Source organism: Lutra lutra, chromosome 12 (genome assembly GCF_902655055.1).
Source record: "Lutra lutra chromosome 12, mLutLut1.2, whole genome shotgun sequence".
In the NCBI taxonomy this organism is placed as follows: Eukaryota; Metazoa; Chordata; class Mammalia; order Carnivora; family Mustelidae; genus Lutra; species Lutra lutra.
The window spans coordinates 10,809,452-10,826,701 of record NC_062289.1 but is presented as its reverse complement, the minus strand read 5'-3'; the positions used below and the strand labels follow the sequence as shown (position 1 = coordinate 10,826,701).

The 17,250-nt window shown below is 35.6% G+C and overlaps 1 protein-coding gene across 2 annotated transcripts in view; it reads right to left on the bottom strand.

Moving 5' to 3' along the window:
• Positions 1-4,188: 4,188 nt before the first annotated feature.
• CDH19 (cadherin 19) overlaps positions 4,189-17,250 on the bottom strand; it is a 94,913-nt gene continuing 81,851 nt past the window's right edge. For both annotated transcript variants that reach the window (XM_047698319.1, XM_047698320.1), the window contains 3 exons: positions 12,927-13,044; positions 10,697-10,948; positions 4,189-7,828 (listed from right to left, as the gene is read on the bottom strand). In XM_047698319.1, the coding sequence (XP_047554275.1) occupies positions 7,338-7,828; positions 10,697-10,948; positions 12,927-13,044 (861 nt within the window). In that variant the 3' untranslated portion in view covers positions 4,189-7,337. The remainder of the gene's footprint in view (positions 7,829-10,696; positions 10,949-12,926; positions 13,045-17,250) is intronic.

The window sequence follows — 17,250 nt, the reverse complement described above, 5'->3', positions numbered from 1 at the left end:
GTGAGTCTCAGGGCTCCGTTCTGTCTCCACGAACCTCAAAAGCATTGCTTAAAAACAGCTAATCCCTGTCTCTAGCTGATGATTAAATGATAGAAAAGAAGACAAAAAAATCAAGCACATTTTAGTGTCAGGGGCATGTGATACAGAAAATGCCAAATCGAAGGAAGATCCAAGGAAGAAGTGGGAGAAGTAATGAAAGCAACACAAACGCATGGCAGTTGCTGTGAATTCTCCAATGCGAACTTAGCGGGGTTTTTAAAAAATATATATTGTCTTTCCTTAACCTTCTTTCTTTCTTCTGCTCATCATTTATTTGCTAATTATGATGATATAAAAATTGTACACAATTATTGATTCGAATATCCTTTATGGGAGGATTGTTACTATTGAGACAGAATAATATAAGTCATATTAAAAAGCCTCGAGGTTAATAACCTAAGGAGCTGAAATAAATGGACAGACAGCACGGTGTGATGGATAAAAGCCTGGAATCTAGAACTAGCTTGCCTAGGTGTGCATTATTGCTACTTATTACATATATGACTTCAGGCAAAATACTCAGTGTCTCTTTGATTCAATTTCCTTGTTAGTATTCTGGGAATAACAAGGGGGCCTCCCTCACATAACAGATGATTAAATGAGATAACACATTAAAAAATAAAAGAAAGAAAAAAGAAGAAAAAAGAAAGAAAAAAAGAAAACCACTAAGAATATGACTTAGAAATACATGTGCTTAAAACAAAAAGAATGAGAGAGATTTAGGGGAAAAGCTTTGTTTGCTCTATTCAGAAACATTTGAAAAATACAAGTCCTCCCATCATTAATATTTTCCTCTTTTTGCCCAGTAGCCTCAGTGGAACACCACTAAGAAGCAGTATTCCTTGCAAAGCACAGAGGGGAGCTGGACTCCTCACCAAATCTCATGCTGGCTGTAATTCTGTGTATTCTGGTACCATCCGTCCCTTCAGTTCCAAGTGTTCCTAGCTGATACTTTTCAGGCAAGGACCCTGACATTTCCTTTGCTGAGATTCTAGTCCTGGCTTATTACATAGCACTCCACTTAGAGATGCTCCCTAGATATCACCAATGGATAAAATCTTTGATGTTTGTTAGTTTATGTATTGAGAATGAGTGAACCTGATGTGAGACATACTTCGAATTTTTACAGTTCTCAATTTTTCTTAGCCTGTGCCTTGGTACAGATTTCATTTTCAGGTATTTACACAAAAATAAAGTACTACGCAGACCCTATTTTATAAAGAAGAAATTTTTGCTCTTATGATTAAACAATGTGTGATAATGATAAGTTGCTATAGATAAGTATACTATGTGATTTATCCACTTGTAATTTAATTTATGCATTTAGTAAAACAACGTTTTCAAATCAGGTGAAATTCTATGTAACTGAATATGTCCAAGTGCAAGTATGTGTTAAGTTTTAATGAGGTTAAAATTAGGTAATTAGCACTGTAGAAAAGCTACCAGAATAACACAGAGGTCATCTGGAATAAGAAAGAAGTATCTGAAAACTGAGGTGTTGGTATGAGTTGGACAATCGCCTAGAACTTGCTTGAGCCCCAGACTGGATAAGAAAAGGAAAGATGATAAAAATTTACTCAGCAGAGAACATATGTTAATGTGTTCTTATTTTTCTTTCTAAAAAGAGAGAGGATAGGGCAAGGTAGGGAGAAGTCAAGGGTGCAGAATTTCATTTGAATTGTCAGAGGTGATTAGAACAATCTGTTTTGTAATTTGATTTAAATTCCTAATATAAAATTAGAACTTTGGGCATCAGATGTTTGTTAACAACAGGTTTGAAAGAGGTCTTTGAAGCGGTTAGCAGTTTCTTGAATTTCTTCCATATAAATCTAATAAAACAGAAACAATTTCATTTGTGCATTAGTGATTGAGGAAACCCCTTTCTTTTTGATAGTTTTTTTCCCTAAAATATTCATACCTAAAGAAAGTTGCCATGATCTGTGTTTATTACTTAGCGGAGTTCCCCCCCAAATAAGTGTATAAGGGAGTGATTTTCAATCAGAACATCTCATACATAATGCATAATTTGAGCAATTAAGTTTTTCCTTGATAATAATGGAACATTATCCAGGAAGGGTCCAGGTGAGGAGGCAAAAAGTAACAGCCAGCTAATTATTGTCCTGCATTAATTCATTTTCTTCATGTCCACATTAATTGTAGAGTAATAAGCTTGGTCTATGAGCATTTCTAAAGATAAACTTGATAATGTCACATAATTATGTTAACAATAACAGATAAAATATCATAAATTCTCTGTTAGGCATAATTCATTCTTTATATGTGTTATTTTTGCTGATTCCTACAAAAGTCTGAGTATGTATTTTTAGTATCCCTATTGTACAAATTAAGGTGCCCAGAGAAAACATTTAAATAATGCATCAAAGTTTACACAACAAAGAAATGTTAGCAACCGGAAAATAATTAAAAATATACTTCATAGACCACTTTTTCTCACTAGCATGAAAATGAGATAATATTATGGAAACATGTGAATACTTACATCAGCGGCACTCCCTTTCCTAGACAAAACGTTCTACAGATTTGTGCCTGTATGTAATCATGCATATGAGTTATTTTCCATGTCCACCTTATTTGTAGCTGAGATAAATCACTTAGCACTGCAGAACTCAACAGAACATACCACATTTTAAATATTAAAATGAATAAGCACAAAAGAATGACATGAAATAGAGTGAAAACTATTTTCGTATGCTCACAAATGTTTTAAGGACACTATAAATTAGGTTTACTTTTTTGTAGTTTGCTTCTGATTTAGATAAGAATCGATTTTTGAATTATTTAAAATATATGAAATTCCAAGTCGATTTGATATCTTAATGTATCCAGGTTATTGATTAGTTTGAACTTGAAAGAAACATCACGAAAATGTTTGATACTACTCAGTTTTGACACACATTTGCATTGATCTTCCTGATGCCCATCTTGGCCAAATCCCAGACAGTTTGCACAGCTTCTGGTCAGTGTCAAAAACACTTTTTAAATTATGTTTTTCCTTACATCCAATGTAAGTTTCTCTCTCTCACTGTCTCCCACCAACTGCTGCTTCTGGACTTCTGATTCCAGAGATAGAAGTAAGGGGCACGATAAACATGGCCGGTGCTTCCATAATCCCACAGCTGGATTCCTCTGCAATGTCATGCATAGAATGCTGGCACTCTGTCCTGGGCTATTGCTTAGGGTATGTGGAGACATTTTAAGGACTTGAGGTCTGTATTTTTCTTTAGCCCGTATGACATATGCTGTGGATGACTGGTTTAAGCTTCCTCTCAGCACCTTCCCTCTGTGCAAAATTTCTAGAGCTGCCATCTCCTTAACCTATGGGAAATTCATGCAGCTTTGCCTTGTCAACAGCTAGGAGCTGCATTTTGTCCCGCTCCTGGACTGTCTGCCATCTCAGACCAGTTGGTCGGCCTTCCATCCTCAGAGCTCTGTAGGAAAAGACGGCAGCGACACATTCTAACACGTCCTAAGGATCTGCTTTGTGATAGAGGTGCTATTCTCCCCTCCTCCAGGAAATCACAATTTATCTCATTAGATAGATGATAGATAGATACATAGATGTATAGATAGACAGGTAGACATAATTGGAAATATAAAAAACCACATATTCCTTTCCTCCATTTATTTCTCGAATTTGTCTCCCAGCCTTTAGTGTATTTGATATCTAACGTCCTCTCATGTCATTCGAAAGATCGAAAGATCGTGAAGCTACCTTGTAGGTTTCCAGTAGCCTTGCAAGTCTAACAATATATTTGTTGCCAAGTATTGTATTACAACCAGAAAGCAGAATTCTCACACATTGCACATGTTTTCGTATTCATCACACTTCATGGTAACTTATTCATATGAGAATTTCTACGGCATTTATCATAGGACCTGTTTTGACTGAACAGTTTATAGACATTACCTTTTGTCATCCCTGGGGATGATACCAATAGGTCCAAACAAGTTAAAACGCCAAACTCATATACTAGAAACCTTTTGAAAAATCTTAGTGTACCCGAGTACTGCCCAGTGGTGACCTATTCTGAAAAATATATTAATTCTATATTATTATTTAACAAAACTCAATGTGGTTCTATGCATGACCAAGTAAAATAGATTGGGATTCACTGTTGTATTCAGGAATATTTATTGGTCCACTTACTATGGGCTACAAACAATTTTAGACAAGAACAAATGAACAAGACAGAGAATTCCTTGCCCATTACGGCTTACATTCTAAGAAGAGATAAAGACATAACAAGTTAAAAAAAAAAAAAGTATGTATATATTGTAATACCAGGTGGCTAAGTGATTTGAATAAAAGCAAGGAGGAGTGAGGGCCACCGTGGAAGACGATGGCCAGTAGGCCTTTCTAAGGAAATCACAGTCCATCACAGACCTGAATGAAGCGAGGAAATGCAAAAGCGAAATGTCCGAGGAGCAGAGTGTTGCGGGCCTAGAACACGAGACTGGAAGACATGAGCAGGGACAGAGGAACACCCGGCTTCCAGGCGGGGTGAGAAAGTGGACTCAGATCACAAACACGCTGTGAAGCCGCGCAGAGCCCTCAGCCCTGGAAGGGAAAGGGGTCTGCGAGGTCAGCCGCATGGCATCAGCTCCCACAACGACGCGGTTCTTCCGTGGGTCAGGGACTGCTCGTCGGCCCCAACAGCCATGTGCAATAGCTGAACTGGGCCTTATTTTACAGATGACCAACTCAGCCGGGCCAAGAGCAGACAGTTCGACGGAGTTCACACCGTTACTTAAACAAAAGCGCACCAAGTCATCCTCGGATCTGCAGGCTCAAGCACGGATGGGGTGTGAACGCCTATGATCACTGAAAGGCCTTTAAATATTTTCTTGTTTCAACCATGAGTAATCCCGGACTTACACATAAACCTGTGAGTTAACGGAGGGAGGTATTTAAGCACTGCAAGTGTTAGTGCGAAGCTGTACTATTTTCATAAATATCTGCACTGATTTAGCCTTTATGAAAACTTACAAAAGTGAGATCTGAACGCCACGACTTTAGGTCAGAATACAGCTGTGTTCTTGCAACACCCAGGTGACCGTAAAAAGGTCAAGTGTGATTGAAATGTGACCGAACACAATTTCTAGGTTAACTGCAACTTCTGTACAAGAATCAGATAGTATTTTCTGATATTATTTAAGACTAGCAAATCGATATGCAACCATGCATGTTCTTTTCCTATGTACTTAGAGTTAACAATCTCATCGTCAACGAAGCCGAGTTTAACACACCTGCTTAGTGCCACTGGACTCAAACGTGTGCATTTTTTTAAAGTGTTCGTCCAAATTGATAAGCTGTTCGTAAGGCTTTCACCCATGATAGAACCTACTTGAGCCTCAGAAAACCCTATTTCTGTTTTTCTCATCTATTTTCCATGGATTGATTTATCTGCTGCTTTTTGTACTTTCCAATTCTTCAACCAAGATTAGATATAGCACAATCTTTTAAATACAGGGAATAATCCTTTACGGAATCATCCCTGAAAATATCCCCAATTACACTCTTTCAATTTTTATGTTAATATGATAGAAATAGAAATGTTCTCTCAACTCACACATTTCTGTTTTACTTGCAAGTTTTCTCTCTGAACATTTTGTTTAGTATTCACACTCTTTCCTAAGTAAATGAGCATATGAATGCCTAAGGATTTTCTATGACTTATCACTTCTCATCCACTTTTAATATTTTCCTAAATTGTCGTATTTCCAGTCTTGGGCTTTTGTAAAGTGTTCATACCTATGTTACTGACATGACGGTACTTGAATGGACATCGGTGGAAAACCTCCCTTCTATTACACGGTGTGGTGTTTATGTTTCCAAGTACAGAGGAAAATAATACTGTAGCTATTCAAACCCACTATCTTTAGCTAAACATTATTCAAACTATTTTCTCTAAACATAAATGGTCAGTTTGGTTCAGCTCATTTCCACATGCTGCTAATAAGAAATGAACATATAAAACAATTTTGAGGACACTGTATTATTCACCATTTTCTTTCTGTTCCACCTATGAATTCTGAATTCCATCTTGATTTATATAGAATAATAAGGATGGTTCTGAAAATGCTGGGTAAAATTAAAGGGTTTTATTATCTGATTATCTGACGTTATCATAAAGCTTGATATCTGGATGTTTCCGTGGATTTTATCGTGTCCGGCAGCTTAGCATACTTCCTTCATAATGTTATAATAAAAGTAACTATTGCACCTAATTTTATATCCCATAATAAAAAAGATGACACTGAAGAATCAGTTCTGGTCTAAGCTCTTAATAAAAAGGAAATGCTAAGAATTTTATCATGTTTCATTCTATGCGTGGTGAGAATCAGTACAGGTGATCATAATATTTTGCATGAATATTAATTCAACTTTGAGTCAAATACTTCTTTCATTTACTGCTACCATTTTTAGTGGCAATAAAAATTTACTTAAAAATTTTCATGCTTTCCACAATTATCATAAAGTTAAAATTTAATGTTGAGTAAATTTTGACATGTATTTTGTTATTGCATTGTGCCATGGTAAAGATGTATTTTGGCTACATACAAAAAAAAACATTAAATGTCCCAGATATATCTTCATACTCCCTTTGTTATATAAATCTGTAATATCAAAGATAATACCAATCTATACTGTATCTTTGATTAATCAATATACCTAAGAATCTGTCTAAATTTGAAATCAGTTTTCAAGTATGGCCTTGACAATGATTTTAAAATATCAAACTACTGTGAGTCATAGAATCTCAGAAACTTGTTTATTCATAAAAAATAAACACTTTTTAAAAGTTTTATATCATCACCCAGATTCTACTAGGTATTTGTTTCTCTTTGTATAGCATCAGGAACTTAAAACACATAAACAATACACTCTCACTCTGTAAGATTAAAACAAAAAAGGATAACTGAAATAATATTAAGTTGATCTAGTTCAGGGCCTTTCTCACATTAAACATTCAAAACTTTGTATTGGATGGTAGTGAAAATAGTGAAAAAAATGCCAGAGGAGTACTTCAGTTACATGCCACAGTTGGCCTGCATTGGCACATGAGAGCTGACTGCTAGCATCACTCCACATCTGCATTCGGGGACAACATGTGGGTAGCTTGAAAAACCAAGGGCATTTACTCCAAGGAAATCAGAAGATGCTATAACTTTTCTCCCTCACCCCGAGAACTGCAGTACACAACTCTTTACTAAGAGACTAGCAGTGTGCCCAAACACATACTAGCCTTTTTAAAATTTTAAATAATAACAAAGCCCTAATTATTTGACTGCATAGCAGACCCAAACATGCATGCTAATCTTTTAAAGCGAGGTCCCAACTCGTTAAGGTAGTCGTAATTTTCATCCTGATCAGAGGCTGCGGAGCCTAAGGAGCTCAGGGACCCAGCTAACGACCCCGTTCCCTCAAAAGCGTAGGTCTGGAGGGAGTCAAAAGGAGGGGCACAAGGATCCGTGTTAGCTTCTTCGAGCTTTTCTAGAATGAATTTCCGGAAAATGGCACTATCCGGGCCAACCTGCAAAGACTGCCGGTACAGGCTCCTGATCTCCGCGGTGGCGGTTCTCCGCGGCTTGCGCTCCCGCATGACGGTGCTACTCCTCAGCTCCGCGATGTCAAAAGCCTCCGTGTCTTCCTCGCCTCCCCCTTCATCGTCGTATCTGAATATATTCTCGCGGAAATCTTCACCTTTCTCCGGAAACAGAGGCTGCTTTCTTCGCTGTTTCAGACCCAGGATCAAAAAAATAAACCCTGACAAAGAAAGCGTATGAGAACATTAAGCAACATACTGTAATAAGTATAACATGTGAATATATATTAATGTAATAAGTTCATATTCATCAATATTATATGTTATTTATAATAAGCCTTGCAATCCTTGCTTTTGTTAAAAGCTCAGGACATGAGTTAGATTTCAGGATTATAAGAAAAGAAAACATAGAGTGGAGCCTGGAGCCATGCCGGGGTTGGTGACGTCATCCCCTGTACAGTGGAATATCCCCGAATAACGTTTGATTCCCCAAAACTCAACTACAGTATTTGCTGTTGAAAATTTACAAAAGGGGCATGCAGAATGACAGAAGGCAGTATAACTATATTTCAAATTATTTTTACATCATAAAAATAAGAGTGAACTGTTTCGTGATGATAATCCATTTAAAACTGTATTTTTTATATATTGAAAACAGAAAAGGAAAGGAGCATATGGGAACATTTTCCAATCTATATGTATTTGTCAATTTTAGTAACCAATAATCCATGTTAAGAGAAGTTAAGCACAACAGAGCCATCTGAAATTCCCCAGTGAGACAAATTCTGTGGCATAATTATTTTCTAAGTTAACACCCATTGACTACAAAGTATACGCCACCAAAAAGCTGGTTTAGAACCTGTGCTCAGTGATTTCACATTAATTTCAGAAAGCCCAAACTATCATTTTTTTTAAATCATAACACCGGTATGCCCACAATCAATATTATTTACTTATTTTTTTAAAGATTTTATTTATTTATTTGACAGAAAGAGATCACAAGTAGGCAGAGAGGCAGGCAGAGAGAGAGGAACAGAAGCAAGCTTCCTGCTGAGCAGTGAGCCCGATGCGGGACTCGATCCCAGGACTCTGGGATCATGACCTGAGCCGAAGGCAGCGGCTTAACCCACTGAACCACCCAGGCGCCCCACAATCAATATTTATTAAGATAATTTTAACATGATGTAGAAATAGAAAAATTTCAAAGCACCTTTTGTCTATTTAGAGAAAATTGTGTGTGCATGCGTATGTATGTATCGAGAATAGCCAACCCCTTCATAGCCTTGGAACTATTCAGAACTTCACCTATAGGAACTGAAATAAACATGAAATGATGTTATTAACAGTATCATAAAGAGAAATATATTAGGCCATACTTTATGTAAATCTTACCTTTTAAAACACTGAAATAGTGTTCTTGAAATAAGGTCATTGAGTTTGAATCCAGATACTGTGAAACTCGGTTCAGATATATGGTTGGTATAGAGAAGGAGCTAATAAATAATTTTTTCAAGCTATGAATGGGAGAGAGTATTCATGACACTTTCAAAGAAAACTACTGTCTGTTGGTTGACCCATACTTCCCACCCTCTAAATCTTAGTCATGACCTTGACTGTGAGACTGTCCTTTTTTACTCATAGGGCTTTTGGTCTTGGGTTAGGTCTGTCCCTATGAGTAAAGCAGTACTTATCACCCTTCAAACCCTACACTGTTTTTACTACACTTGGTTCTGATTCCCAGCTATGTAGCTCTATATTCAGTTTTAGGATCAAAGACGATTAAAAATTATCATAAAAACTGAGGCTGAATAGGAAAGAATGGCAATTTGGACGGTAAGGAGGAATGCATGATTTTTGAGCTTTGAGAAAGATGAGAAGAGTGAGGGCAAAGCAATCCCTGAAACACAGATGCCATTTTGAGCAGTGAGTTTGGGATTACAGAACCGGTGGCTGATACAACTGTTCACAGGACTCAGTAAAGTGGTGTTGACCTTGACATAGAGTTATAAGGGAAGTAAGAGAGGGTTTAGGTTACATATACTGACTGGTTTGCTGAAGAAAGAGAGACGGTGATGCTAAATGAATTATTTGTAGTTGTGGAAGCCCGATAAAACATTTTGCGGTTCATCTGCCTCATCTGTAAAATGGATATGACATCTACACCTGAAAACAACAAACAAACAAATAAAACAGAGCTTGGGGCGCCTGGGTGGCCCAGTCTGTTAAGTGGCCAACTCCAGTTCAGCTCAGGTCATGATCTCAGACTTGTGAGGTTTGGCCCCACTCTCATGGCGCTCAGCCCTGAGTCTACAGAAGATTATCTCCTTCTCCCTCTGCCCCTTGCCCCTCTAGTGCACACTCTCTCTCTCCCTCTCGCCCCTCTTGCGTGCTCTCTCTCTCTAAAATAAATAAATAAATAAATAAGTAAAATCTATTAAAAAAAGGAGCTATTTAATTGAAATTTCTTTTGTGTTTAGCGCTCTGATCAAGTAAAGTCCTCCTTTTGCATTCTCCCAACCTATTTACTTTCTTTCATTGTGGTCCTAGGGCTCTAGTGAGTTGCAGGACAGGGTTAAATAGACTGTGTACAGTTATGGGAATTTAGCACATCTCCATGACCCTTTGTAAAGTACTTAGCACTTTGAGTTTTACTTTCTTCATTCATACAACACAGGTGATTAATAGTTATTACTTCATAAGGTTATCGTGAGAATCAAATTACATACTGCATGTGAACACTCAAGACAGTATCCTGTGGTATAATAAGCACTCAACAGAAGGTCACTACTATTATTGCTAATTGTTATATAACTGTATATGCTGTCCACTGCCAATGCTTAGTGTCAAAAACATTCCTACACAGATGTGCACACACATGCTGACATACTCAGAATTCGGGGATCATTCATTTTCATCTTGAAATGCATGGTCACTCTATTTTTCATTTACTCCATGGTTTAAGAATTGCAACATATTCAGAAGAGCAATTACACACACACACACACACACACCCCATATTTTGATGATGGAATTAACTACTTTTTAATTATTTTTAATAAATGAAGATAGTTCAGTTCAGCACTACTTACCAAATATTATCATGACGCTTATCAAGATAGCAAGTATGACTTCTGTTCTGAATCCCATGGCAAGCATAAGGTCCTTATTTCTGCAGGTCTGTGTACTGCCATGGTCATCGCAGTCACAGATGTGTATGGTAAGGGTGTTTGTACTTGTAAGTGATGGGATTCCATTGTCAGCAATTAGGACAGATATATAGAAGACAGGCTCTTCTTGAAGGCTAAAACCAGTTCTATTAGTCAAAATTACAGCTGTGTTATCTAAAACAAAAACCCATGTGTGTAATTTTTCAACAATATAGAAGAAATTCATACCAGTCATCTGTACTAGAGGCAATAATATAGATATATCAAGTAGGTTTAAATAATAAAAAAGAAATGTCTGATAAAAAGTCAAAAGATCCACTCAAAAAGTCATTATTGACTTGGCATTGCCTAAACCATAATTACAATCTTAGATGAATTACATGAATCAGTTCCAAAATGTTTTTGATAAAGATAGAAAATGTAAATGTGGAACACAGAAAACAGCTTTTTAATCATATGTCAATATTTTATAGAGGTTACTGATATTGAATTTATGATCACAGTATGAGTTTCATTTGGGTTATTTACTCACTACACAGTGCTTTGTCTAATAGAAACTCATTCTTTTCACAAATACTATAAATACGTAAGACTTTCAAAGTCATCTACCAATATCACAACAAGTGGTCTCAAATCATGTATTTACTAATGAGACAGAAGGATTAGTTTTATTTGGTAGGAAAATTCTATTGGGATGTTTCATTTTACTTTGACATTATTAACCCATTTTCTATTTAAAATTCAGGTAACAGTTTAGCCTCAGCAGCACTGATCGCTCTTCTAGTCAGAACATTTAAGAAATTAGCACAGATGAACAATATATATACTTTGACCCTTTTGAAGTTGTTTCTCCCCAAATCCCAAAATATTCTAAGCTTTTTTGGTGCAATTTCTTATATCTGAGTCCTATATTTCCCTCTCCTTTTTGTATTGCCACCCCCCCCCAAATATTTTCTGTAGTAATCAAAACTTAGGTTACACAAACAGTAAAAATGCAAATAAATGCAGTGTTTCAAAATGTGTGTGCTTGCCAACCACTTTTCCCAAATCATCTTTTTATTTTTATATTTTTTATTTTTATTTTTTTTCCAAATCATCTTTTTAAAATGATTCTTCATCATGCTTTGGAACCTATAAAACTGGGGATTTTATTGACCAGGCAGACTGAAAAGATAAGAGAGTTTACATTTTTCAATTCATATTTTACCAGATTATTTTTTAATCACAAACATTAAACCCAATTAATTATTTTCTTTGTTTTAATATACTTATTTTGCCCCAGTGACTTATGTTGATATAAATAAATCTAAGTTGTAACTTATTTCTTCTAGTGATATTTGCATTTTTTAATCCTAAATTTAGTTGAGTTTCCTTCACTGAGAAATCTGGCAAGGAGAAAAGGGAGAGAACATGCCTGCATTTATTGTCCACAAAAGAGCTCCCGTAGATCGAAACCCAGAATCAGGTGTAAAGAAGGGTATCAGCAGGTGTTTGGCTATGGATACTTCAGTAATAAATCCTACGGTGTTTCTTATCTTCAAGATATAAAGTAAAATTAAAGTAGGCCCATATTATAACAAGAAAAGTGGCTTCATGCAAAGTCAAGCCACCTCTGCACGGAAGGAGAAGATACTCTTGTCTCTCCACATGAAACCCTATGGCACACTGTGTCTTTAGATTGATAGGATCATTTCATTTTGAAGGAAAGAGAATAATCTTAAACCAATTTTATATATTTATAGCTTCAAATTAATGACTCCAAATATCTCTGAATCAATCAAGCTAACATGACTGTAAGTATGTATCATTTTCTTCCCCTTAGATTGAAGTTTGATTTTACGAGACACGAAAGGAAGTACTGGGTTAGTACTGCCATTATATCTGCAGGTTCATTCAGTTTTGCGAGGTCTTCTAGCCACCGATGACTTGAAAATGTGCTTCTAATTTAAAGAAATCCAGTGAGAAATGGGGCTAGTGTTTTCAAAACGTGATGTCAGGTTTTGTTTGCTGTTTCCACTGCTTCTCACTGCTCTACTTCTCAACATTATCATACTGCAAGAACCTTACAAAAAAACAACATTATAAATCCCCTTAAAATCAAGCACATTTCCCAAAGAAAGGATCAGAAGCCATTATGAGGGAATGGCATTACCTTCATTATCTATGATTATGAAACTTGAGTTCTTTGTGTCTTCCCTAGAGAGATTAAAGTAAAAATGGTGATCTTCTATGGATTCATCTCTATCCACTGCACTGATGGTCTGAATTACCTAGGAAAAGCAGAAACAGGTTGCTTGGTTTTTGATTCAGGAATATAATTACTATTACAGAGATTATTATCAGTATTAGTATTAGCTTTGATCAAAATTGTCTTATCAAAATTTTTGTGTCTGTTGCAGAGGATAAGTTAATTTGGGGAGAACGTTAAAATATTTTCTCAGGTTAAAAATAAGTTTACTTGCCCCTTTCAAAAGAGTGTTTTGATAATACATAATAAATTCTTGTCGGGGGCTGAAATGATTTCTAGCAGTTAAGTTTGTTAGAAATTCTGAAAATACTGCTGCTATAAATCAACATTTCCTCCCATCCTCGAGGCCTGATTTCCCCTTTTCTTCTTTTTTTCCTTCTTCCTTCCTTATCTGAATAGCAGCCATTATGATTTGTTGAAATTATATATTCCCTGCTCATTTGAGAGCATAGCTGTGGTAAACTTATTGTCTTACTAAAGTATTAGCTAAACTAATGAGTTTTCAAATTGATTTGAGCAAATAATACATTTAGAGCTTAGGGGCAATGTATATGATTTCCTTTGACCCATAAAGACTACAGCAAAAGTGTTCCACGTCAAATAAATTCCTATTTCAGAACATAAAAAAGTGAAGTAACGCAGTTATGAACACATCAGATCACATTTAATTCTTTTATTTCAAGACATGAATGTGTCAGTCAAGTGGTTCGTTATTGTCAAAAAAGAGATACGCTGTCAAGATCACATAGTGAGATTGTGATTAATTCTGGAAATTAAAGTAAATTGATTATAGAAGTTATTGTTTTGAATTTTCTAGAATTAAAGTGCTTTTAACAATGTGTCAAACAAAAATATCTTTAGTTGCAAGATGACAGACCCAAATTTTATAATGTTATACTTCAAAGAATAGACTCTCTCCACATGCAGTCTTATAAAACCAATGCAATTTGTACGTTATTGCTCTACATCGATTTATCTTTTTCCTTATAAAACATTCCTAGTTAAATCATATTCATATGGTGTTAACTGAATAATCTAATAAAACATTTTCATTCAACCCATGCCTACAATAATAAATTTGCATTATATTAGGGTAATGGTCTTATTTTGGATTACCATAATAGCCAGGCTGAAGGGTAGGGGCATATTTTGAGTCCTGGCGTTGCCACTTACTAGGTTTTTTTTTTTTTTTTTTTTAAATATATATCTTATTTATTTATTTGACAGAGCTAAAGAGTGCGAGCACAAGCAGGGGGAGTAAAGAGGGAGAAGCAGGCTCCCTGCTGAGCAGAGAGCCCAATGTGAGACTCGATCCCAGAACACTGGGATCATGACTGAGCTGAAGGCAGACATTTAACCCACTGAGCCACCCAGACATCCCACGAATTTTTTTACTCTTAAAAAAATTGAGATACTAATACTTAAGTTTTAGGAATGATTTTTAGAATTTTATGTCATAGCTTGTCAAAGTGCTTGTCATACTGTCCGTACATGTTTATAAGGTGTTTTCTTCATGAAAACATGTTAGTGTTGGGATTTGCATAGACAGAATGGTATCCTGAATACTGTGTGTAATCTCATCATATGTTTATTTGCTTAACTAAGATTGATAGCAAACTGTAAAAACTCATGTTTACCTTGTTGATACATGCAGTCTTGGTTTTTAGACAAGGAATAATTTATCTCACTACCTGCCTTTCTGTATTAAATACATGCATCTGGGATGCCTGGGTGGTTAAGTGTCTGTCTTTGGCTCAGGTTATGATCCTGGGGTCTTGGGATGGATCCCTGCATCGGGCTCCCTGCTCAGTAGGGAGCCTGCTTCTCCCTCTTCTACTCCCCCGGCTAGTGTTCTCTCCCTTGCTGTGTCTCTCTCTGTCAAATAAATAAATAAAATCTTTAAAAAAATAAATATAAATAAATAAATAAATAAACAAATACACAAATCTGACCAAACACTGAAAATGTTTCCCTTTTGGGTATGTAGGTTTAAGAACACTGGTGAAATTCTAACTTTGTATATATTTTTAAATGATTTTAATTAATTAAATTACTCCCTACATATGTACAGGTAAACTGAATATGCATAGGTTTCAATATCCTGGTCCTTCTTTAATGTACATTCCTCAACTTGCACTTGCTTTATAAAAACTTCCACATGCTTTAGGGGTTTTATCACTTTACAAAATAGGAAGCCACTGATGTAATAGAATCAGTTACCATCAGCAGGTACCATTAATTCTTTTGAACTAACCCTGAATGTGTACACTATTCTTGAGAACACAGATTTCTAGAAAAGAGCCAACATTAATGAGCACAAGAGTCTTGACTAGGAATGCTCATTTTTTTCCCTTTCATATGACAATGGAAAGGTTTTTGTTTTAATTTTCAAACAAAATTCTAAGAAAAAAATCTTGTTGCATTGATTAGATTTCTAAACTATTCCCTACATCTACTTGCTTGGGGCTTACCACTATTGTACACACTGATGAGAGGAGCAAAGACAAATCAAAAGCAAAGAGTAGACAAAGTAGACAAACATGGATGGCTATATTATGACAAATTCTGGGAGCTCAAATTTTTAAATTCCCCTTTGTCCTGGGTAGAGTTTTGCCCAATTTTTTTCTGAAACAATACATGTGATTTTCCATTTATAACACTTTAAAATCTATAATGGAAATACATTGTGATAGTCTAGAAAGTCTAAAAAGAGTCCCCATTTTATATTTCCTTAGATTAAGCTTCAAGTCACCTAAGTATCTCAGTGAGTAAAATGCTGGTCAGAATCTGAATGCAAGCGGACGTCACCGCGAGTGTGAAATGAGTAGCATGTGTGGCCCCCCAGAGCATATTTTCTTCAGATGTATTGAGAAAAATAAAATTGATAAATGTTTAAAATGTACATCATAATGGTTTGAAATGCATATCCACAGTGAAAAGATTCTCTCCATGTGATTAATTACCATATCCATCCCCTTACATATTTATCATTTTTAAAAGTTCTACTTAGCAAATTTATACAAAGAATTTTATCAGCTATAGTCATGTTGTACATCAGATCCCTAGACTTTATTTATTTTATAACTGAAAGTTATACTCTTTGACCAACCTTTCCCCATTTCACCCACCCTCAAGCTCCTGGCAACCACTTTCTATTCCTCCCAGGCCCCCTGTTCAAGCCCTAGACCTGTTCTTGTTCATGAAGTTGGCATAAAAAAAATACTGTAACGCGTGTGGTGTTCAAGAAGCAAACAAAACCAAGTCTCATAAAAGACAGAGACATACAGAGAAATAGGTAATATAATTGCCGTAGAAGAGATATAGACCAAAATGATTGAAAAAAAAAAGAAAAAAGAATCTGAGTATTAATTTAGGAAAAAGAAATGATTTTCCAGGTGGAATTGAGCAAATGAACTAATACTTGAGTAAAAAAAAAAAAATGAATTAATGGGGAAAGTGTGATCCAGATAAAAGGACACCATGCAAATACCAGGAATCCAGAGAGCACATATTATTAGGTAGGATTACATGAAATTTGCATTTCATGGTCAAAGTGAAATAAACACTGGCAATTTTCTAAGTTTCAACTTAATCATTTTATGGAACTACAAACAGTATTTGACTTTAAAGATAATCATGGGAAAAAAGATAATCATTTGTGTCTATCAATTACTTCACACTATGATTTCTTTTCCTAAAAAAAGAGGCATACTTGGGCCAGCTTACTAAAATGCCATCCTTAGATTACTATTATGTTGATTAAAAAATCACTACAACATTCATTTTCCACAAACTATGAGTATGACCTTTATTAAACATGCAATGTTTTTGATAGCTAGGCAAAGAAGCAAGTATCCTACCTGGATTTGGAGCAAACAGGTAATACATTTGAGTCTGTTTCTTTACCTGAACAGCAGATATCAATGAAATCTACCTCCGGTATTAGTCGAGGAATACATTTTTGAATAAGATTACAAACTATAAATTGAAAAATGAACTATAAATCAATATATAGGTATTGAGTATTATATAAGTTATCAATTTCTCAGAATGTGTTTAATAAACAATTTCTTCCAATAGAAACATGTTAAACAAAAAGTGAGAACCTCAATAAATGAATACATGGGAGGATTTTTAAAATTTCATCTCAATTGCTTACTTACATAATTATTCTAGGTATTTCTACCCTGCATCAAGCTAGAGATGTGAATTATTCTTCGCATTGTCA